This window comes from Sinocyclocheilus anshuiensis, unplaced genomic scaffold (assembly GCF_001515605.1).
Source record: "Sinocyclocheilus anshuiensis isolate Anshui unplaced genomic scaffold, SAMN03320099.WGS_v1.1 scaffold278, whole genome shotgun sequence".
NCBI classification, from domain to species: Eukaryota; Metazoa; Chordata; class Actinopteri; order Cypriniformes; family Cyprinidae; genus Sinocyclocheilus; species Sinocyclocheilus anshuiensis.
Window position 1 is genome coordinate 815,416 of NW_015546072.1, and position 25,514 is coordinate 840,929.

At 39.0% G+C, this 25,514-nt stretch overlaps 1 protein-coding gene across 1 annotated transcript in view; it reads right to left on the minus strand.

Moving 5' to 3' along the window:
• Positions 1-25,514, minus strand: part of mctp1a (multiple C2 domains, transmembrane 1a) — a 103,114-nt gene that overhangs the window by 13,591 nt on the left and 64,009 nt on the right. Inside the window, exons 16-19 of the mRNA XM_016501048.1 lie at positions 18,802-18,858; positions 2,872-2,981; positions 1,392-1,501; positions 883-980 (exon numbers count right to left, since the gene is read on the minus strand). Coding sequence (XP_016356534.1) covers positions 883-980; positions 1,392-1,501; positions 2,872-2,981; positions 18,802-18,858 — 375 coding nt within the window. The remainder of the gene's footprint in view (positions 1-882; positions 981-1,391; positions 1,502-2,871; positions 2,982-18,801; positions 18,859-25,514) is intronic.

Genomic DNA, 25,514 nt, shown 5'->3' on the forward strand with positions numbered 1-25,514 from the left:
AGATCCCTTAATCCTACCCCATACCTAAACTTAACAACTAACTTACTAACTATTGATATGCAGCAAATGAGCAGTTTATCAAGGGAAAACTCTTAATTAACAGTGCATATGTGTTCCCTATTCTAAAGTGTAACCAATCTTTACAATATACACAATAGCATATATTTATGCAATCAAGTAATTCCCAAGTTTTACCATGAACTTCAAAACACAAAAAGTAGTACACCACCTGGTACTTAAAGATACTTTTTGTTAAAGAAACACCCAATTACAAGGAGTGAAATCAATAAAATATTAATTAGCATTATATATTTCCAAAGAGGAAAGTGCCATTATAGGTATAAAAGTTTAGGTGAAGTTTGTGAGTTTAAAAAGTCAACATCTTGCGCTCCTTCCATGGTAATGAGTCACAAGGCTGTCTGTGATGACAAGAATAGAATTCCCTGATTCTGCATTTATGCATATTACCATGAGCAAGAGGCATAAATTAAAGCATAGAAAATGGAACGGGGAGACAGGAAACTCTGCACAAATACTTTCTCACACAGCAGAGTTCATTGTTATTATTTTATTATGTTTGCTAAGGCTAGCATCACTATTACTGTTGCTCATACTTAGGGTTGGAAACTAAGTTATAAACCTAAGTGTTTAACTTATAAAAGACATAAATGACCCCTCAAATTACATTAACTTTTGACATCAGAAATGACATCATTTTGGAATTTGGCTAAATCCAAATATACTGAACAAAATTATAAACGCAACACTTTTGTTTTTGCCCCCATTTTTCATGAGCTGAACTCAAAGTAGTTGTACATGCAGTTGTCAGTTACAATGCTGGAGTAACTGACAGTACGGGTGAATGTAATAAGGAATACCTACCATTTGAACATCTGAGGGCACTCGGGACAAGAAGTCCAACAGCTCATTGTTGTCGATGCTGTACGGGTCTCGCAGTTTTTTGGTGAACTTGTTCACCCCTAAAAGTTGAAATAACAGTGGCGCATTAGACCTCACTCACAGAGTGCAGTTCAGGAGGACCTAAGACCCTGTACGGATTCTGAACCCTCATCATTGTACTTTACAGGATCAGCTGCTATGGAGCTGACAGGAGCTCTCTGACCTTGCAGAGCTTCAGATCTGAACACTGTATGAAAGAGCACACGGGGCATTAGCTACTAGTGAGTTTGCCCTGAGCTCGGCAGTTTACCATCCTCCCTGCTGTGCTGGTGGCGAATCCCTGGAGCATGCAAACCTAAACTGCCATTAAACTCTGTGAACTCCTACAATAGTCTATTTGAAATTCTAAAATACACGCTATGCAACATGCTACTGGCTTATGTTATTTCGTCATTCATGACACATTATGAACGTAATGGATGACAGCTTACCCCAGGCCAGTACGATGTATCTGAGAGGAATGAAGTACACCACAAGAGTGGCTGCACACAGGGCAACTATGGCCAGCCAGCTGAGAAAAGGCACAGTCCAATTGAAAGTACTGAGAACACAGAAAAGAGTGAGAAAAGGAGGTTATTTCCTTCTACACAGGCCTACTCCAGTCCACACCGGAGGAGAGTGACAATATGCAATAAAATCCAGGAAAACCCATTATAATCAGTAATACTGTCTACACTGAACGCAGTAAACTGATGCCCCAGTCTATCTAACATATTCCATGCACTTGAGCTACTTCCGACGACAGGACAAATGGATTTACATTCATTTTGATGCATCTAGTACAGACAGCCTAAAGTTGTTGCGGCATGTGGTTGTACCCAGTGTGGACACAGTGTTTCACTTATTTATGTTAGTGGGGTTGTACAAAATGTTACTATAGTTACAACAGCTTCTATCAAAACACCACAGTTACAACAACACCTGTAAAACAATGTTGTGTGGACATGTGCCATTCCAATATATTTTTTAGAACTTGGTGTACAAGGTAAATAACATGGTAAGTGTCATGGTATATATCAAGGTGCAGTGTTAGTGCAGTACAGTGTTACTATTTCATATCAATGCTACAGTAAGTTATTTGAAGGAATGGGGCATTCTGTAAGGGGTTAAAAAGAGCATTACAGCTGATAATTCCAATTTTTACTGCACTATAAAAACACAAAAATATAATTATGTTATTTAGTACCTTTGTCTAGTTTTGCAAAAACTAAAAAAAGAAAAAAAATCTCTCTAAACATTAAACAAGATATGTAAGATAACAAGACCTAAGAATATGTCTTGAATTAAGATTTTTTTCCTTCTTTTTCTAATGATGTTTTCATTAAGGTTTAAAGAAAAAATTGCTATCAGGGTAAAACAAACTTAATTCAAGATACACTACTTAAAACGTTAAAAATGTCAATAAACATGTTGAAAAAAGTCTCATGCTTATTAAGGCTGCATTTATTTGATCAAAGTACAATAAAAATTAACAGTACTATTGTGAAATATTATTACAATTTCAAATAACTGTTGTCTATTTTAATTCGAAAACTGTTATATTGAAGACATTTCTGCTGCTTAATATTTTCGTGGATATTTTTTTGTGCTTTTTTTCAAGATTATTTGATCAATAGAAAGTTTAGAAAACAGCATTTATTTGAAATTGTTGAATTAAAGTAATTATTGCATAATAAATAAATGTTACTTTTAAATGATATCATACATTCTCTTAAGGCAAGTTTTGCTTTTTAGGTAAATTTGATTAAGGATGTTTAGAAATTCCACTGGAAAACAAGACAAAAACAGTGATTAGGAAAATGATTTTTTGCAGTGTAAGCATGTGTTGTGTTTGTGTTTGTTTAACAGGCTGAGTAAGATGTGACTGAGGTTGGCACTGCTCAAGCACAAGCAGCGAGAGCTCAGACTTACTTCTTTATCCTCTCACCATAGGAGGCCACTTCATCCAGAACATTCTGGACACTGATACACACATCCTGAATGGCATACAGCTTATTCATGAAACCCTTTCTCTCTGAGTCCTGAAAGAATGAGAGGGAGAGAGAAAGACAGAGAGGGAAAAAGAGAGAGAGGCTGGGCAAATGCATTTCCACACAGCTGAAAGAGCATGAGGAGCATCAAAGGCTCGATGAGCTCTCTCTCTTTCCATGTTCTCCATGCTGCAATAAACATGTTTGAAATTAATCACGCTTTGTGTAACAATAAAGAGACGAATATTTATTCTAATACTTTCTTCAGAGAGAAATAGCTATGTTGGGTAACCAGGTTTTACAGTGATGACATCATTGTGGCCATCACCACCATCATTACTATAAGCACCAAAAACTTTTGATGGTCTTCAACTTAAAATAAACTGGCCACAAGAACCTCAAAAGTAGGCGTCAGTTAAATGTTTCCACAGTCAAAAGGCTCTGATTTTATTCTAACAATAAGAACAGTCATGCAACAGTTGGGCTGACACAGAATGTAGTGACTGAGTGTGGACACACAGACAGAGACTATTGTAGTGCATTCATGTGCTGAGACACACACACACATGTACACTTCCACACTCACCTTAACTCTTAAGGGACTGCTCACACAAAAATAAAAACCCTGTCATTATTTGCTCATTCTCATGCCATTCCAACCCTGTTTTTTACTGACAGAGCGGGACATACTGAAAAACATCTTCTTCTGTGTTTACAGATGTTTGGAATTAAGTAAATTATGACAATTTTCATTTTGGGTGAACTATTCCCAAAAAAAGTACAAGATTGAAACTCAAAACTCATCCATTTAACCTACAAAACACTCAAATTCTGTCTGTTTCTTCTATCGGTCAACCATTTGAAGAGAAAAACAGAAATCCTGGCCTATTAGCAATGTGAAAAATAAGCTACGTCCAGATTTCCAAGCCCTGACATAGGCTGTGCCCCTCCGGTGGGCCTACACAAATGAACTGGCAGCACTTAAGAAGAACGAAAAGTCCTGGCGAAATGGTCCCAGCGGGAGGGCACTGCCATGCAGCAGTGAGCATCACTATGCCTTTGCCCCGGGTCTGCTTTATGGGAGCTCCAGGCCTCTGCTCAACCCTGCCCAGGTTTATCTGGACGCACTTCAGTCGCCATCCTCAGGCCTTTCATGGAGATCAATTGAAATGTCACTGCAGTGGATCATGTCCACAATGAGCTGACCAGCTACTGAACCTCTGGATCAAAACCCACTGTGCAAATCAAAGCAGGAAAAGAGGGATGGTGTCAATGCATAGAGATCTTTTTGTGCCTTATAAAGGAATGCAAGTGCATGAATACTTCATATTATTTGCATTTAAAGAGATAGTTAAGGCACAAATTTTATACACGTCACGTATTGTCTCTAAAAGACAAAGGAACGGCAAGTGCATAGCACGAGGTCTATTCTAGTCTGAGTAACCTGTTTAAATGCAGAATGAAGTGGACCTTCAATCATATAATCAAGGTCTGTTAATCTGATTTAGGGTTATTATCAATAACTAAAACTAAAACAATTAAAAAAAAATTAAATCTTAAACTTATTTTATTTATACTAGCTGCCATTTCTAGTTTTTATTCAGTTTAGGTTGAAGTACTAAAATAACTAGAACTATATAATCTAAAAAAAAAAAACTTAATTTTAAAAACTATAAAGACATTTAGAAATTTTTTTTATAAAAAATGACAAAAACACATTCTAAATAACTCTTTACAATTTAAAAGTTATCTAAATAACTTTAAAATTAAAACGAAAACAGAAAATATATATAAAAATCAAATGTAAAATATTAACAAAAACTGCAGTATAATAGTATATCAACAATAATACCATAACACTGGTATGACTTCACAAAAACTAGACTGGTACCATTTCAGTCAGATTAAGTCTGGCAGTTTTTTTTTTTTTAAGATTTAAAGTCCAAATATTTAAAGTGCATTTAAACCAGTAGTTCTCAACCTTTTTGACTTCAAGGCCCCTCTTTGTACATGGCAATATTCAAAGGCCATATTTGAGCTGATACTTTATGTGCCTCTAGTGCTGCTGTTGTAATAAAAATGAATAAACTGATGTTAGATGTTGTACATCTTTACTTTTTCATATTTTAAAAATATTTAATAAGACTAAATGTGCATAATTTTAAGATGTACAGGTGCATCTCAATAAATTAGAATGTCGTGGAAAAGTTCATTTATTTCAGTAATTCAACTCAAATTGTGAAACTCGTGTATTAAATAAATTCAATGCACACAGACTAAGTCTCTGGTTCTTTTAATTGTGATGATTTTGGCTCTTCCACAACATTCTAATTTATTGAGATGCACCTGTATTAGGGCCTTCCTGGAAGTTTGTTGAGGTCCCCTAGTGGGCCCGACCTGCTTGTTGAGAACCACTTATTTCTACACACAGAGCGAATGTTTCAAGAGCAGGTATATAAAAGGGTCTATACAACAGGTACTGGAATATCATCCCCAAAATAAAGAAACATGCTTATAATACTGAGATGGTCTCGGGAAAAACCAGATCAAACTGTCTGTACTCCCTCAACACACACACACACACTCACACACAGTATCCCATCCGTCTCCCACGCTTTGTACTGGATCCCACATTTGAAAAATGAAGCCCAATATGGCCTGCATAACCACATCTCCTTCCCAAAAAGCCACACAAGACAAATAGATACAATTAGACCGCGTCCCAGGGTTATTTTTCTTAGCAAATATTTAACAAAACTCTCCTGTCCTACCTCCCATCTGGTTTGCGTTATCAACCGAAACAAAAGTCCAACATACACTCCATTGTATTGGGTGCTATATGAGAAAAGAAGACTTTGAGGGACAAGGCATCGGTGTGTGTGCGTGTACGCGCGAGGGTGGAGGTGCAGGTCATGGGTCTCTACAGTCTAAACCATTACCACATGGCCCTCAATCCATGAGCTAACTCCGATTTCCTGCCTTCAAAAGTGGATTGAGGAAGGCAGGAGGTTGGAATAACACTAGCCTGGGGAGAGGCTTGTTTTCACTGCTCCTCTGCACTTCTCTCACACACACATAAACACGCTCACACCGCTGCGAGCCAAGGAGCAACCTGCTGCAACACACAGACACACATAAACACGCTCACACCGCTACGAGCCGAGGAGCAACCTGCCACAGAAGAGCCTGCTGTGGATCCTGGCTGAGCTGTGGGCCGCTGGAGCGACACATGGGCATTCCATTACCTCAGGTCCTCTTCCTCACATATGCGGACACACATCATGGCTCAGCAGGAGGCACACTTGATGTCAGCGGGCAAAGGGAAATTGATATTTAGTCAAAAATCAGTTCTGTTTAAAGTGTCTTCCAACAGTGCAGCCAAATCTGAACTCTTCTAAATGCACAATGTCTACATATAAAGAGTTTGAATTATGCGATAACACACGAGCAAGAGTCCTGCTCCACTGAATATGAGCACTGCTGCAAGGAGCTGTATTTTACCATTTCAGTACAACCACACGATTGTGAGTGTACTGCTTTTAAAATGCAGTTCTATAAACAATGTTTAAGCGGCAATGAGATACAGGGCAAAATAAAGAAAAAGGAAAATCTTTAAAAAATATATTTAAAACACATGGGCCAAGTTTTCAGCTCTGTATTTGTTTGTTTCATATGGTTTTGAAAACTTTTCAAGAAAAAAGTTAATTTTAATGATTCAAAATGTAATACCCTGAAAACAGGAGTATTTTTTTCAATTACATTAAAAAAAACAACAACAACAAATAACATTCATTATCAGCTCATGAATATCTTTACTAATAAAAAGTAATGTAATTACAAAATAAATCACAAAATGAAATTACTGATGAAATATATAAATATTAATGAAATATTTAAAAAAATAATAACAATATAATAAATATTTTGTGATATGAATATTTTAGTATCAATATTCAATTTCAATCATTGAAGATATTTCAATTACTGTATGTACAAAGTGATTTGTACGTATTATAAAAAAAGTAATTGACCCAATAATTGATTATCATGTGTCCAGTTACTTTATATATTTTTTTCTCCCTCAACGGAGACAATTTAAGTTTGGTAACACTGTTTAAGTTTGTAATTTTTGTCTAGCCACTAAAAAGGTGATTTAGATAAGAAATAATTCACAAGTGCTTTAATAAAAAGAGCTTCTCATTCTGCTTTCCTTGCTCCATGTGCATCGATTTGTATTTAAATTGGCGCTTTAAATGCTGTTGACAGTCTCTAAATAATCCTTTAACCACAAGGCCATGTCACCAAGATCTTTGAAGCATTGTTCTTGATTTTAAAGTGTCATTCTTAATGTGAAATCTGTTCACCTGATTAATCAAATAACACTTCGATTACACTAGAAGTTAAATAAGCTTTGTGAAATCAACGGCTGGCAAGTAAATGAACAGAATCTTCCATCTTGAACAGTGTTATCATTAAACAGTGTGTAGGACTGACTGCAGCTGTGCAGGACCCCCTGGTGCATCCCCATTATCAAACTCCTTAGGGCTGCTAGTGCTACAGGCAAGCAGAGGCAAGTCCGTTCCAGCCAGTTCCCAACATCAGGTTATTCACACCTCATCGTCCCATCAGGAGGCCGCAATGGGCACCCAACATAGCGGGAGACTGATGAGGTTGGCACAGACCAGGACAGACACTTCGTAGAGGGCATATCTTGTTTGTTAACGACAGCAGGAGGGGGAACGATATCCCAGGGGCACCAAACTTCATTTACACCAAAGCCAGAGCCCCAATGCAAGAGGACGGACCCCCAGCCGGGCCTAATCCACACCCACGCCCTTCTCTCGGCATGTTCGGAGGGAGAGAAAACAAGATTCTTTGATCTACGCAGCACTAAAGGTGAGGGGAACAAAGAAGGCAGATAAGATAGAGATCAAGATGAAAATGAAATCATTTCACCCGGGCCAGGCTGCTCCCTGGATACACGTATTATTTGAAAATCTTCTCTCATTTCGAGTCAAAGGCGCGCTGACCCAGACGGGCACAAGTAGAGAGCGATATCACCAAGGAAAAGAGTTCCACACCTCTGATGGCAAATAAAGCCAAGACAAGTCCCCTCAGAGACGTGAGCCCACCTCTTATCAGTGAACACATGAAACGAAAAACAACTTCTTTAAATAGACGAGTGCATTAATTTTCCAAAAGTAGTTCATTAGCACTTTATTCATAATGAATGGGACAGGGGAAGAGACGTACAGGGAAAGGCTTGTCAATGAAATTGTTCCTCGTCTTCGTGTCTGAGCACTTTGGGAGGTTAATTAAAATTGCAGTTTAATTAGATTTGAGGTGTGTGTCAGACTAAACGGAAACTCCCCTGACTGCCTGCTTGATCCCAATAACTGCTATCCCAAATACTAGAAGCCAAAAAATATTTTACATCAAAAGGAAAACCATTCGCATTACTCTTTTTAAGGAGTAAATATAAACAAAAATCTTTTGACGCAACCTCAAATACAACATCAAGAAAATTAGTAATTACCTCGTTAAGTAGTATTCTGAGAGTTTGCGTATATGCTGTTTGGGACCTTTCTCTTTGATTCTCCTATAAAATAACCTAGTTTACTTCAACACTTGCAGGATTTTTATTTTTAATTTATATATAGGTCTTTGTCTTATTTATAGGAGAGCAAAGGGAGGAATGGAACAGGAACAGGGAAATGGTCCAGACCAGATTCGAACCTTTGTCCCCATCAGAGACTCAACATGTCACAAGCATGTGTTTTTAGCACTGCATTACAGCTTAGGCAACCTGCGGGATAATTTAACAAAACAACTGTAATATAAAATCACAACAAGACAAGAATTTTAAACACATAAACACACAAAGTATGTTCAAACATCTGGAAGCGTGACAGAAGTTCAGAGGCACTATCCTCACCTCTCAAATCCCTAGGTTCTACCACCCCTCAAACCTCTAGTGACACTCCAAAAATAGGTGTGATGCTGAATGCCACGCAACAGTATGTGACCACAGAGGCGGCAAAAAAGCTATTGAGCTATTCCCAGGAGATCCATACGCCCTCACTATGGCATTCACTCTGGAGACAGTATTCTGGGCCAAGGTCTAACAACAGTCACTGTGACTCTTCAGCAGGTACAAAACCGCATTCTGTTCAGAATGGTGCATTTTGAGTGTTTGGGTGCTAATAAGGCAATCATTTTATAAATGAAATTAAATAGAAATTGTTACTGTTTACAGCAGGGTCATCCAATCCTGCTACGTCCCTGCAGAGTTCAGGTCCAACCCAAATTAACACACCTGAATCAGCTAATCAAGGTCTTCAGGATTTGTAGAACCTTCCAAGCAGGTTGGAGCTGAACTCTGCAGGACACTGGACCTCCAGGAACAGGATTGACATTGATTGAGTCTACACCTTCTGAAATGGGTCTTTCCAGGCTAAACTAGCAAGGCTTGATCAACCGGCTTCAAGAAATTCATGCAATCAAAGCTGTTTTTTTCATCAGAGACTACACAATATAAAGGTGCTAGTTTACTGTAAATTGTAGCTAACCAATTCATGTGGAGATTAAGCAAAACATTGTCTTTCATAGTAAGTAGCAATTAAAGAGATATGCTGCACTATTCACTCAGGTTAACGATATATATTCAACCTCTACTTCGACCCTTTCAACATTAGCTCTCTATAATCAGACACAAAAGAAAGGTTCTAGTTATGGTAAGCACACTCAGATTTAAGGAGCAAAAAAAAAAACACTGTACTATAACTGCTTCCACACCAGTGCCCCATTGCCCTGCGCTCCCGGTATGTCCCTGTGCCATGACGTGCAGATGAATAACACCGTAAACAGGGAGAATAAGCTTTATTTTACGTCCGACCTCTGCTTCCCACTGCTCCCTGCTAAAAACAACAGCATTAGGCTCTAATGGATCTGCTGGAGAGCCGGGTTCACCTTCGCCATTACTCCCCAGGCCTCCGCACCCAGCGGGCAAGGCACTCCATCAGCCCCAAAGTCAACCTGATAGTTGCCCCTGTTCTCCAGCCTCTCTGATGATGCCCCTCACCCCTGGAGCAACCCCCCTCCCTCCTCACCTCAGATCACTTGCGTTCCCCCTGCTCTCCTTGCCCTGTCCTCTCTGGGTCCCTGGATGCCACCTGATGATGAATGGAGCACAATTAGCTCCACCCGCCACTGCACTGGATTCGCCCCTGCCTCTCCATCTCCATCGCAAAAATGAGGCCGTCAAACTGGGGAACATCATCAAGCTGGGCACCAACAGGCAAACCAATATAGCCACTATGGATGTGCACAACCACACATTTCCAAAGTGGACTAGACAGGAGATGGTCAGCAACAAACATGCTGTATAATTAGGCTTGTCCTGAGTTCACATTCAAACATGTTTCTTAGGGGCAAAAAATATACAAAACAACATTAAAAATTCTATAAAATGTAATCTGTGTCAGAGACTATTGCCTTGTGGGCAGTGCACCGACATGCAGCACACATGCGTTTTCGGCAACTCAAGTTCAAGACCCAGCTTGTGATCCTTTCCCAGTCTCACCCCCCATTCTCCTACTTTGCTTCCTGTAATTTTATTAAATTACATTAAATAGAAAAAAACATAAAAATAAATTAACTTATAAAATATTTATAAAATATTAATTAAAATGAGTGCTGTCAAATGATTAATCGTGATTAATCGCATCCAAAATAAAAGTTTTTGTTTATATAATATGTGTGTGTACTGTGTATATTTTGTATGCATATATAAATACACACACATACAGTATATATTTTGAAAATATTTACATGTATATGCATTTATATATTTATATTCTTATATTTTATATTATATATAAATATATTTAATATATAAACATATTTTTCTTAAATATATGCATGCATGTGTTTGTATTTAATAAATATGCACAGTATACACACCTGTATTATGTAAACAAAACCTTTATTTTGGATGCGATTAATCGCGATTAATCGTTTGACAGCACTAATTAAAATCAAATAAAATAGGTTAGGAACAAGATATGGCAAGTAAATGATGAGATAATTTATTTATTTATTTAACACAACTATCTCTTTAAGCTGTCAGCTTCCTAATTAATCCATTGCTGCTAAAAATAACAAATATATATTGCTTAAAATCCATATAACTTAGAGGTCCTTATAAATCAACTAGTCGGTTGTTGGACTAGGTAACCACTATTACATTATTATATTATTATTATTATATAACCTTTATTACATATGAATGTGCTGAGATGCCATCTATAGTGAGTGCATGTAGATATTCTCAATTTCAAAAGTTCCTTGAGGGATGCGCTTCTCAAAAGGATATAAATGGCAATGGCATTCCTCCACTTCGGAGACAAACATCAATACACCCTCATAATTCATTCATAAACCCTCTTCTTGGAAGCAGCTTTCCTTGTCTATACAGCACAGGTTCGGTGTTTCTTTAACGTGAGCTGAGCTGCAAATTAGTTTCTCTGAGTGACGTCATCGAGTAAGTCATGTTGGGCTTACTGGCTGGTTTGAAAAAGGTTAGTGACAGCACAAACATGGATGCCCCATTGCACCCTGAATGCTTATAGACACATGGTTAGTAAAGAAAACCCAAACCCAGAACTACTTTCTACTGAGCATGTTGCCGTATTTAGATGACCTAGCATAAGCACCCACCGAACAACCCATTTTATGAAGTTTCCAGCTAATCCAACAAATAACAAAGCACTGATCAGCAGGATGTTCTTGTAGATAAAGAAGGAAAAGTGACAACTGAGAACAAAGTGAGAGGTGAAAGGGAGCGACACACAACCCTGCTTGGCGTGAAAGACGATGAGCCATAGAAGTGAGACATGGGGACATACGGACCACACTTACCACCATCACGCGTATCCACTCAAAGTGCCAGGAAGCCAAAATATCCGCAAGGATATGGCTTTCCGGCAGCCGGCCATCCTGGGAGGGGACTGAGCCCGGCACCTTGTGGACCAGAATAAATTGAGATCTTTTTAAAGCAGGGCTACAAAAGGAAAACAGTTAGACAAAAAAACATTGATGGCTACTAAGATGGCTTAGGACCCTTGAGAGAGAGAGAGAAAAAAAATCCACCTGATGTAAAGGCAAAAAAGAGAAATCAAACAATGAAGCTATTTTACACAACAAGACAATGCCCTGAGTGTGTGTGAAGGATTTTCTAATCTCTCTTTATTAGCCAAACATGATTAAAATGCAGTTCCTAGGAGCATCTCTCCCCTAAATAAGAAGAAAAAGGAAAAAAGCCAAGTCAAAAGCATCTTTTACAGCATGAAGCTTTTCATCTTTTAGAGGCGCTGAGAAGAAAAGCAGCCAGAGATGCACAAACATTCTCTCTTTCTCTCTGTATTCTCCTTTGCACTGAAGAAAGCCACGTTACCTGAGGATACGCATCGCGTATCACAAGCTCAATAGCCCCAGAACAAGTTTTCAGTCACAGTTTTTCAAAGTAATAAAAATAATCCCTAGCACACTCTTTAGTCCAATTACATACTGCCATGTAGCTATCGCCCAGATCAACCCCCTGTCTCCGCTCGGCTGGGTTTAACCCTCCGCGTGTTATCTACAGATAAGACTCACTTGTAATGCTAGATTCTAGCGGACATAAATGTGCATGAATCAGGATCAGATTGTCAGCATTTCACAGTGCAGAGAGGTTAGTTTTCCTTTTCTCCCTGCTAAAGTGGCAGTGGTGTGGTAGAGAGAGTAAGTAAGAGTAGGCTAAACTCTTAAAACAAGGTCAAGTCCAAAAAGAGAGCGAAAGAGAGAAACAGAAGAAGAAAAAATAATTTAATTATTTAATTTGCTCATTTTATTTCTCTTGCTAATTTTTTTTCCTTTTACACAGAAGACTTTTATTTCTTTTGCTTACAGGACATTTTATCTTTAACACTGTATGCACTAATACAGTAGATCTGCAATGTTACACTTAAAATACAAAACATAAGTTACTGCATGTACTTGCAGTTAACATTAAATAGTTGGTAATCAGTTTACAGTTACAGTCAAAACTATTTAGATAACTGAAGGAAGTAATATGAAATTTATAGTGATTTTTTCAGTTTAACATTTAGCTTATTCACTATACAATGGTGGCTGCAATTATTAGAACACTTGGCATATTTAAAAGGTTTTAGTTGTTTTTGTTAAATTGGCCAAAAGGTGAACATACCAAATATTAAAGTTAAAAGTGGATAAAAACAGTACGACTCACTTCATCTGATTTTTTTCTGTGCTCAGAGAAACCATCTGCATGTTTCATGAACATTATGAAATGAAATAATGTTTTGGAGACAAAAAAAGGTCTATATTTTCAGATCTGTCAGGGTGTTCTAATAATTTTGGCCACCACTGTATCTGGACAATGGACATCACTGTTTGGACAATGACAGCTGAAAAGCGTGATGAAACATGAATCCAGTAAATATCTATAGTACACTATACAGCTTAAAAGTTAGGGTTGAGTACATTTTTTTTTGGACTAGGAAATGCATATTAGAATGATTTCTGAAGGATCATGTGACACAGAAGACTGGAATAATATCTGCTGAAAATTCAGCTTTCTCATCACAGAAATAAATTGCATTTTAAAATAGAAAACAGTTTATTTTATTGTCATTTTTCACAATATTACTGTTTTTACTGGATTTTTGATCAAATAAATGCAGCCTTGGTTAGCTCCAAGAGACATAAAAACCCCATGGTATGAATGGCAATGTACATACTCTTCAACTGTTGACGTGTTTATAGTTAGCTACCAGAACTATAATCATTTAACATCCTATAGCACAGATATTTAAAGTTAACTTCACTGCCCCCTTGAGTTCTGACATTTCTAACCACCACAGTTTGTCTGCTGCACGCTTTACTGTGTCAGACAAGTGTCTGCATTTACATTTTTGCACAGTATATTTCTAGCCTAAAAGCTACACTTACCTTTATTAATTCACAAAACAGAAACCGACAAGCCTTTGACAACACACGATATCCTGTTTTTTCTCTTATTCTCTGTCACTGTTTTGCTTCACATTCATATTGAATGTTTGCTTATTTATAAGAGGTACAGCATACGGTTACATGCCATCTTTAATATCCAGACGAGCAGGCAGCACAATCACGCACACTTCCTAACAGCTGTTGGGCATGTAAGGAGGCGTGCGTGAGTTGTGGTAAGCCTGTGAGCATGACATGATTGCAGTGTGTATCTTATCTGGGGCGGCTCCTCCTCGGGCTGTGTGTATGTATGTGTAGGACCATTACTCCAGTGGCCAGCCATGCGTACACTCCTAATCTCAACACTCTTTCACCCTCTCTCTTTCGCTCCCTGGGGACACTGGCGCTATCATCCTGGCTGCTTCTCAGACGGAGCACTAACGCTGATTATCCCTCCGTACTCCGCTTCGGACACATGTACGCACAACACCGGTTCTAATGACATTACCGAAACCCAAATACTGTATCTGTACCATCAATTAGCATGTGCAAAAAAAATCAACTTGTTGGAATAACAAAAATAAAAACAGACAGTGAATTGGACAATGTAGTGCACGTTATTGAAAATACATAAAAATACAATACTCACTCTCATGTCTATGCAAGACAAAATGAGATGTTTGGGAAATGTCCAGGCTGCTCTTTTCCATGCCGTTAAAATGAATTCAAACTGGAGATTTTAATCTTCAAAGAGACAAAATAACACCATAAAAGTGGTCCATACAACTTTTGCACTATATTCCAAGTCTTTTGAAGTCATACAATGTGTTTGTGAAAGAAACACATTGAAATGTATGTTATGTCAGATTTGTGGATTAATCGTTCTTTTGAGTCAAATCTTTTCAAATAATTTGTTGATCCAGTTAACAAAATCTTTGTGAATGATTCGCTCACAAATCAGACTGATTTGGTTCTTGAGTTTAACTCACTGACTGGTCACAAAAGTTTATAGGTGAATAATGACTTAATTTTTGGTCTGTTTTTGACAAACTATTTGTGTATTGCTTTAGAAGACTTGGACTATAACAAATGAGTCATATGAACCACTTTTATGATACTTGTATGGTGCTTAAAAGGATAGTTCACCCAAAAATGAAAATTATGTCATTAATTACTCACCCTCATGTCGTTCCAAACCTGTAAAACCTTCATCGGAACACAAATTAAGATATTTTTGATGAAATCTGAGAGCTTTCTGACCCTGCATAGACAGCAACACAACTACCATGTTCAAGGCCCAGAAAGGTAGTAAGGACATCATTAAAATAGTCCTTGTGACATCTGTGGTTCAACCTTAATTTTATGAAGCTACGAGAATACTTTTTGTGCAAAGAAAACAAAAATAACATCTTTATTCAACAAATTCTTCTCTTCCATGTCAGTCTTCGACACACGTTCACGACAGTACCACAACACAAATTATAACGATGTCCTTACTAGCTTTCTGTGCCTTGAATGTGGTAGTTGTGTTGCTGCCTACGGAGGGTCAGAACGCTCCTGGAGTTCATCAAAAATATCTTAATTTGTGTTCAGAAGATAAACGAAGGTTTTATGGGTTTGGAACGATATGAGGGTGAGTAATTAATGACAGAATTTTCATTTTTGGGTGAACTAACCTTTTAAGCATCTTTGTAAAGCTAAAAATCCATCATAAATGCATAGAAAAGAGTGACCGGCGCATTATTCATATTTTCTCCTTTTGTGTTTCACAGAACAAAGCAAGTCCTATATATTTGTCATGACATGAGGATGAGTAAATGATGACAGAATTATAATTTTAAGTGAACTATTCCATTAAAAGCAACACCGCAGTATATCTCAAAATATTATCAGAGCAAGAAAGACTAGGTCTTCCAGCATCTGCTTTATGACAGGTGAAGTTTAGCTGCATAAAAATAATGAACGGTAATGAAAATCCCAATCCTTCGCAAACTTTCTTTGGGAAAGTGGGTGCACACAAGTGCGAGACAGCTGTGGCACAAGCGGAGCGTTAGGCACGTTATCGTAGCGTACCCAATGCTACCCCTTAATTCCACACTAGCATATTTGAGAGAGGTTTAACAATGTGAGGCGCATTCATTATCACCTGGATAATTACCTGCCATTCTGCCAGTGTGTTTACATGTGTTTGGCGGAGCAGGTGTTAAAATATTTTGGCTGTTATTGCCGGGATTGCTGATGAATTTGGTGGAGTCGGCGAGCTCTCCAGAGAGCTATTCAGCACTGTAAACACACATGGACACATTCACATGCACACACACTGGCACTAGCCTGGCAGAGAAAAAAGGAGAAGTGTGTGGCAAGCATATGGCTTACACAGTTGTTGTACCCAGCATGCTTTTGCATACATGGCCATCCAAATTGTGTTTAACCCAAAAATTCATGGTCACAAAAAGGTGTTGGAGAAGGTACATTGAAACTGTAGCTTGCTAGACTAAAGCTAAATTATTTGATCCTATTTACTTTCTCATTGTGGAAATGTATTGGTGTACTTTATAAAAAGAACTTGTCTTCATAATCTATCATCTAAATGTAATAACGTGATGTCAATCTGAAAGTAGCAGCAGGAATTCCATTCCCAAACTCATGTTTGTAGACCTGCTAGCTTGAATTTTCGCACTTTGAAGAAGATGGAATATTGAAGAGGTCATGGTTGTGCTTGAGGCATTTCACATCTCAAGCTCTTAACATTTTTTGTTTGTTTTAGTGAACATATACTCAGGTAATGAATGTTCTTTATTGCTAATGCTGATTTAGTGAAAAAAGTGTTGATTTGTATTTTATTTATAAACAATTTCAATGCAGTTAGCTTTTATTAGTAACTCGCAGAGTAGCAAACTACTATTTTAAACGGCAAAAGCTCGACTGTAGTCGAACTTCTTTAAATTATGATTTCAAAGCAGCTTCCTCAACACTGACTTGATTTCACATAGCCAGGTGCACTGCAAAAATCCCCTGTTTTAAAACACTTTTACAGTGTCACTTGCACTAACCTTGCTTTCACCTGAGCTCTTCTCTCTTTTTCTCCCTCCCTTTTTCTTGTTTTGGAACCAATTGCCTACTTGGGCAAAACAACTGAGCCGTCTCCATCAATTAGCCTTGACTTTGGACTTTCATTAAGAGTAATTGACTAATATCTGCAGTGAGTCTGAAGAAAGACACTTTTAACTATCACGAAACATTTTGTTAAGTAAGAACACATGTCTTGGCTCATACTACACCAGCAAGAGGTCCCCAGTCCAATGCAAAACAGGTGACTGCTATGTAATACCCCATTTAGCCCCTGGAGCAAAGGTTATCCAGCTAATAGCTTCCTAGTGGAGACTAAGGAAGAGCTGAAGACTAGGCCTGGCCTAAACATCTGGGACATATTGCACATACTTGCAACGTATGCTTCAGGTTCAATTAAAATGAGCCCTTGGCACATTTATCCATTTTTTTCTTCCTTCATCCAGTATAAGTGGGACTTCCCTGATGTGATCTCAGTATTTTACTGCTTGAACAAACAGAGGAGGTAATGAGAATGTGAGGTCATCAACAAACTGACATGGAGAAGAAAGTAAAGAGACGTAGATGGGAAAAAAAAAGAAATACAAACTAGTGTTGAGGAGGAACTGAAAGTATGACAGATAGTGTTGCTTTTAAAGTAACAAGCTACTTTTTCTAACTATTAGCATTGTAGTCTGATATAACTCTGCATCACTGTTTTTTTTCCTCACATTGCTTTTGTGAGGCCTCTGTCATCTGTAGCACTGGTAATTCTTATTCATTTTAATGAAATTAACAATATTAACAGATAAATTACTACAAATAAAAAGTTAAATGATCAAATAAATGATTAACCATTTTAAGATACATATATATATTGAAATGCTTGAATTTTTACCTTTATCTGTGTGCTTTTTAATTCATAAATAAATATTACAATTGATTTCAATTTAACTGTCATCCTAAATCATTTTTGTTCCATGTAAATCTTTTAATAGAGCGTAACATTGACTATCCAACAAATTCAAAGTAAAACAAAACAAAACTATGCAAACAAGAAGGAGAAAGGACAAAGAGAGGACAAGTAGCCCTTTTCAACCTTCCAACCTCTCAACTGAAGCTAATCTGACACAAAGAACAACAGATCCTTGACAACATTAATACAGATATTCAGTTCATTCTTCTACATACACACACTATATGTACACTTTATGCTCTTTGAAAGTCCACTAAGGAGAAATGTCAGGAAGATGTCAAAGGTTATGTTTTCATCTTAAGTCTACACTGCTCCAAAAATGTTCTTGTTGACATTCTTGTTGTCCCATTTCCAGACAAAGTGCTAAAAGCACATAAGTGCTGGTATTTTGGCAGGCAATAATATGAATCTGCCTGCTCAGAAATATTAAAATGCTTCCTCACAAAAGCTGCTGGGGCATTTGGCTTGCGGTCATTTGAATGCTATTAATTGCACTTCAAAGGCCTTGAGAAATATCAGAAGCTCAACACAGAGACCCTGAAGCCAAGTTTATTTATGCCTATGTGACTCCCCTTTATTCTGAGTAGAAAGGAAACATGTACTGCAACTCTATAGACTTCAGACACTAGCAGCTCTGACAGACTAGCTGTGGACCTGGACTCTATGAAATGTGACCGAAAGCATTAAATACACAAGAAAACAATGACCTACTGGTATTTGAGTGAGGTCAAACACAATAAATAATACATTTTCATTGCATTTCACTTTAGAGAAGAGCGTTTGAGCATTAAATATACATCTGTGTTGGAATACATGTTTGTGAGTGGCACCGATAATTACCTTGTCATCTCTGTCAAAGTCTTCCTCCTCGTCCTCCAGCAAATCCTCCACAGCTTGCTGATGTGCATTGTGAAGAGCAGAACAAAAGAGAGCAGAAAAAAAGAAGAAGAAAATCAATTTCACATGTACACTTAGGAACATCTCCACATCTTCGAGTGAAAACAAATGATAGCACACAGTCCTTGGATAGAAAGCAAACCCTCCGAGTGTGACCTCAGTCGCTAAAGTCATCAGTTGTGTCCTCTTGTCCATAAGGTTAAAACCTGAATAGAGCCTCTGGCAAAGGAAGGCTGATGACATAGAACGTTAACTACGTGCTTCAGTGGACCAGGTCCAGGCCAACAATGGTCCCATCAAAACCCCTTCAGGTTTTCATACTTAACTCAAGCACACAAAGAGCCGTATGCCCATGACCTCAAGAAATGCTGCTGGCTACTCGATTCTCCCAGAAGAACATGTGAACACAAACCAGTGAAAATGATGAAAAGAGTGATGCCGAGAATATTGAGAGCAAGATAGAGGGCAAGGAATCAACGAATGTTTAGATAAACATTGATTGCATTTTGCAATCTAGAAAAACTGCAGGCTCAAAAGCTTGAAAGAATCAATTATTTGTTTGCTTACATCTGAGAATCATCAGTGGTTCTTGCTACAGAAACAGTTACTATTATTCATACAGTAAGTTGTGCTTTTTTTAATTGCTGTCTAAACAACCAGACCTGTTCCACCTAGAAGAGCATACAAATGTTACTTTATCATGATATAAATACATTTAAAAAATATACGTATATCGTGTATATCACTCCCAACCATACTGTATCTACTGCAGTCGCTAATAGAATAAGAGCTGTTTATAGGATCTAAAATATGCCACATATATGTTTTAGTCTCACAAACAGAAAAAAAATCCTTCCTGTGTGAGCTAGTAATTTGGCGGCATTAATTATTCAGATCTCATTGGCTTGTTAATCAGAACTGTAGACACCAAAATAATCAGACGATATGTTGGCACACAAATAAAGAGTTTATCTCTGTCAACTGAAAACATTATATTTGGCCTCAGTGGCTTACGGGAGCCCAGAGGAGTGTGTATCACATGTCTGTTTTTGTTGCCGGAGGACTGAAAAGACATAGATCATTATTTCTCTTCTTGTGGTTCCTCCTGTCAATCCCGCATCAAAGCTTCAAGGTCATGTGTGTGCTATTTAAATACGACAACTCGGGCATCTGAAAACACCAAAAAGCTATCAAGGGAGGAATACATCTTTTTGATTATTTTTTTCTTTTTTCTGGCTCCATGCATTTCATCAGTTTTTTTGTGACATCCAAAAATTGTTACTTAGCAAACAATAGCTTTTGTTCCTTTGTTTTGTCTAAAAGAGAGTGTATGGCCTCTATAAGCCTCTTATGTAAATGCAGCCTGCGGCAGAAACAAAAGGAGGGTTCAGGATAGATACACGCAATGTTGTGAGGAGACTAGCGATGGTGTTTTGCACTAGCCTAATAGCACACGGATCGACTCGAAGAGCGATGTGGCTCCGGCACTAGGTTAGCCAGAGGTCATACGCTGGGTAAAGGAACTTGGAGGAAGCTGAACTTCAAGGGCCGTGGTAGCATGAACTCGAAAGTTTGGCAGTCAATATGTCTCACTTGCAGACAGAAATTCAGTCTAAAATAGCATCAGAGTCAGACTTTAAGTCCATTGTTTGGCCTTTCGGTTAGCAGCGGCACCATCTCCAGACCAGCGCCGTGACATCCATCCTGGCGAGTTAATGCATTTTCTTTTGCCTTCTGCCATGAGTGGAGGAAGAACCCTGCTATCTGCGCTTTTAATTCTAACCTTCCCCGAGACAGGTGCGCTGGGAATAGACGCCCTAGCTAGACAAGCCGTCCAACATGAAGATATGCACTTTCATTTTTTTTTCCTGCCTCTCAGCTCTCGTGCTCTGCCCTCCTCCAGCTCTTCTTTGAAATGAGAGACATCTCTAGCGTCTCCAGCTGCTCAGGGGCTGGCCCTGCTTTGTATGCCGCGTGTGGACCAGAGGCCCAGGAGAGCCCAGGCCTGGAAGGCTGATAAGGGCTCTCGCCGGAGCACATCGAGCCCAAACAGCCTCTTCACAGGCTGTCAGTGCCCTGCTGGTCAGAGGGAGGGCTTGAGTTTTTGCCAGCACTGGCTGACTGTGGTCTGACCTCTGCAGGGGCTCAAGTCAAAGAGTAACTCTGCCGGTTCTGTTTGGACAAAGTGTTACGTTTCAATAAAAGCGGTCACGATTCAAAAATGAGGACAATGAGCAAATTAATTGCTGGGATGTGTGGGAGAGGGACGGAGCAGCCAGTACGTCTCTTTGGGGCTGAGTTTTACGGGGCACACGGGCTGGCAAGAGGACGCGCCAGGGTCGTGCGTATCCAGAAGCAGCGGGAGTCAGCAGTGCCGTCAGTCCCATGGCCCGAGCTCTACTGTAATCCGCAGCAGCCCTGAACCCACAGACCCAGAAAAACACTCTGGCTTTCTGTTCCGTAAATAAAACCCTGGCTTCCCAAGACAAGCCTGCGTCAACAATGGCAGCAGCAGCCGTGACAAAAATCACACGGCGCTGCAGTGTTGTTAGCAAAATCATGGGTACAAAAGTTCACAAAGACGAAGTTCAGGAGCTGCCAAAGTTGCTCCCCGCCTCGCCTCCAACCTCGCCTGCGAGCCGTGGCGGCACGGGGGAAATCAGCAGGGCAACAAACGCTGCCAGTTCAAAGTGACGTGACCTTTTGATTTTGTCACCTGTCAGGGGCTGGCACGGAGGAGCGGAGACGTGTCTGCCAGGCGCAGGTGAAACGCTGTCTCGCTAACGGGGGCACGGCGCTGGAAGAGGTGGTACCACTGAGGCGGATTAAAGGCCTAGAGCACCTCTCAGCTCTTCTTCTCACTCTTCCTCATCCTCTCCCGGCCCTGCCGTCACACTTCTTGCTTTTTTGTTGTCCCCGTTGAGCCTGCAGCTGAAACACCAGCCTGAGAGTAAGACAAGCTCTACCATGAAGCGCCTCTAGGAGCACGGCTTGCAGACAGACTCTCGCTCTGGTTCTCTTTATGTTGTCGTTTCATGATTGACACTGGAGGTGGGCTTGACAGGCCTTCGTTTCCCCCCACAGCAGCCCACCTGTACCAGCGTATCCTTTATTCATGAAGCTCCATCCAGGCTGTTTGTTTTTCAAATTACACACACTGGAAGAAAAAGACAAAACACTACTCAAACCAGAAAAAACAAAAGGTGGGAAAAAGTTTATTTGCTAACTTGCTTTCTGTGCCATGCAAAACACTGACACTGTTAGTAGTCAAGATATAAACAAACAGACTAAGAACAAACAGCTCTACATTTGATCTTGTCAGTCTTCCTATGTTTACGAAAAGATTAAACTAAAGGTGAAGGGTAATTTATTCACCACTGGCAGCATCAAATGAAATCGCAAAACTAACTGTTAACAAACTGGTCTCCCAAACACGTCTACCGGCCTGTCTTGTTCAGAAAACAAGGAATCCCACCCTCCAATCACAGCATTAGTTGAACCAGACATTTACATGATGGATCACTCAAACAAATACAGTAGTGTTCATGCTCATTGAAAAGTGATTTGCATGGGATTTAAAAAAAAATTAGTTTAACATTTACATTTTCACACATTTCACCTTCAAAATTTGCATGAAATGTAAATTCACCCCATCTATTTTTTAAATGCATGTTATTGACCTTACTGTACACGATTCATTCATTCATATGTTTGAATATTGTTTACCTTATTTTATAATCAAAATGGTGAAACGTCAGACTTTTCTCTGGTGATGTATGCTGGACTGATCCATTTTACACAGATGTACATCCCAACATACAAAAAAAAAAATGTCATTACTACCATTACATTGTTACTTTAAATGAGGGACCTTGTTCTTTATAACATCTCTTACTGGAAACATGTTCACATCATGTTCACCATGGTAGACAGGTGGTTGTCTACAGGCACAAGTCAAAGGATGTCTCTGCTGCCTTCTTCAATGTAAGTCTATTTTCAAATATTTTATCATTTGCTAAGTAAAAAATTGTAAAAAAGTCTGATCACATTGAAAAAATATCACATCTCTCCACAATAAACTACAAATCATTATTGCCCATTTCATAAACTGTGAGGGATGAGTTACACGTTGATATCTGAACTGAATTTTTCCCCTCAATAACTATTTTTAACATAAAGAAACAATCTTATAGAATCACAAAACAATTTTTGTTAAATTAATTGAATTAATTTTCAACATTACAGCAAACATACCAGAGGAAATATCTTGTGTTGCACATTTGGGGCCTTTAGGTTGAGAACCACTGATTTTGCTTAAAACCTTAAACCCAAATATGAGCTGCAGCAATGTTCACAAAAAAACAGACTGTGAAAAAATGATTAACCTTTTAAAGTATGCCATAGGAAAATGGAGAAACTGCGAGCTTGCTAGAGGACACGGTGAGAGTAACCCTGACAATTAAGACCCTCTCTCCCACCACTGACAAGGTTGCCGAGAAAGAACCTCAAATGCCTAATTGAGCTTGAGCTGGTGAAAGAGATGTCACTATGTTCCTCCAGCTCTGACAGTATATGCTATAATTACCCCCTTCAAAACATCTGGTAAACTGTTTTCCAGGCCAGTGAATTCAGCAGCCCGGGTCTTCTAGGGCCAGCCATGGGCTTCACTCCCCTCCACTCACACACCAAGCTGTCTGACGCTTGACTGAGCCTCAGCGGCCACACTGAAGCCCACCCGAACACTTCCAGGTCTCCAAACAAAAGTAGGTGAGGGGTGGTGTTAGGGTGGTGAGGACTGCCTCTCTGCAGGAGGTGAGCAAGCCACTGACAGCTGCTGTCAGAACAGCTTGGCTAGCTGTGTCGGTGCTCCCTTAACTTCAGGTTAAGAGAGGTGCGCTTGCACTCCCTACCAGTAGGGGGCTCTTCTGAAAGCGCTGGAGACAGTGCAGCTGCTTTGTTTAGAGAGGAAACCTAGTGCTGCTTTAGAAATCGTAGCTTTCCATCACCTGCTGATGATCGACAGGCGTAGTTCAAAAGTCACATCCCTTTGTCTTGCTTCTAAACCCGTGTTTATTTTTCCATCGTCTATTCATTCTAACACAAAAACCAATACCGTGGCACTGCGCGGCAGCCAGGCTAGCTAAGCTTCTGTTGATTTAAAACAACGGTTTGGGAGTGTAGTCTTGTGTTTAGTGCACAGCCATTCCAGATGGTAAAAAGGATCTTTAACAATAACAGGCCGTGACAGCGAGGTCAGGTATCTGGTGGAAGGGTGGCAGGCAGAGAACAGCAAAAGAATACGAGAGTCAGGGGTCAGCTGTCTACAGGTTAAGAGTTGAGCTGGCATGTCACATCTAGAGGTAACAAGTCCCTTCAAGAAATGTGACAGCTGAAAGTGGGTTTCTGTTTTCCCAGAACATACTAGGCTGTGAACATCAGGGGTACAACAGACAAGGGATAATATACGGTCACCCTGAAGAGGGTTGATTTTTAATAATAACCGGCTATTATTCTGTAATAATGACAGCTTCTTACTAAAAAAATAAATGCCAATATTGGTTTAATATTATATGCAGAATTAATATTATTAGTATATGTCCCATAACCCTGAGCAATAGAATTTGGAGAATATATGGTGGTGGTGAATGTTTAATTGTATATTTATGGTAAATAAGCAAAACTTGTTAACAATATATATATACAGTATACTGACATACAATGTAATAAAAATGTAATTAAAAAATGTGTCTGTAATGTAATAAAAATAAAGTGATTATAACTCAAGCTGAAAAGTCTATCAAGAAAGAGAGAGAGAATATGCCTGTAAGAATTCTTCTGTGCAGCTTTTGTTCATACCTAGAGTCTCACTTTTACCCTCCTTTTCCATGCATACAGAATATTTGAGCGCACACGCTCATCCACTGCATTCTGTGCATGAGACATGCTGCACCACATTACAAAACCATGCGATGCTGATAGTCAGATGTCATACAAACACTTGGAAAAGTTTCAGAGTAAGTCTTGCCATCTAGGCTGGGCGGCATCTCTGTTTCTCATTTCTGTCTGTCTCAGTAAAAAAACACAAAAAAAAAAACAGTTTGGACTGTTGGGAGCACCGCAGCCTGCATTTATGTGTCAGCAGGTTTAGCACAGAGCTACAGTTAAGAGTTATCTGAAATGACATCCTGCCAGGCACAGGGAGCCTGACATCTATAGTGTAGTGATGAAAGCATGAATGGGACACTTCCACTGGGGGAATATTAGTCCTTTCAAAAGTACATCAGTCCTCTCTGAGTGTGCATTTATAAAAATAAAGCACAAAGCATGGGTTTATGTAAACGGCTGCATTGCTTTCAGATAACAAGCTAGCAGCCAACAAACAGCTTTAAGCTTCAAGTGACATATGTATATATGTATATGTATGTATATATATGTATATATATATATATATATATATATAACAGCTAACAATAACAGCTTATAGGAGTGAAAAAAATTAATGACATCATGTACTAATCATTACACACACACTTAAAGACACCTAAATTCCTTCCCCTTAAGTTCATAGTAAAGCACAGGGAAACAGTGTCCAAGCTCAGGCTCATCAGTGAGTTTGAGGCTAATGGAAAGCATGTGTGTGTGTGTGTGTGTGTGTG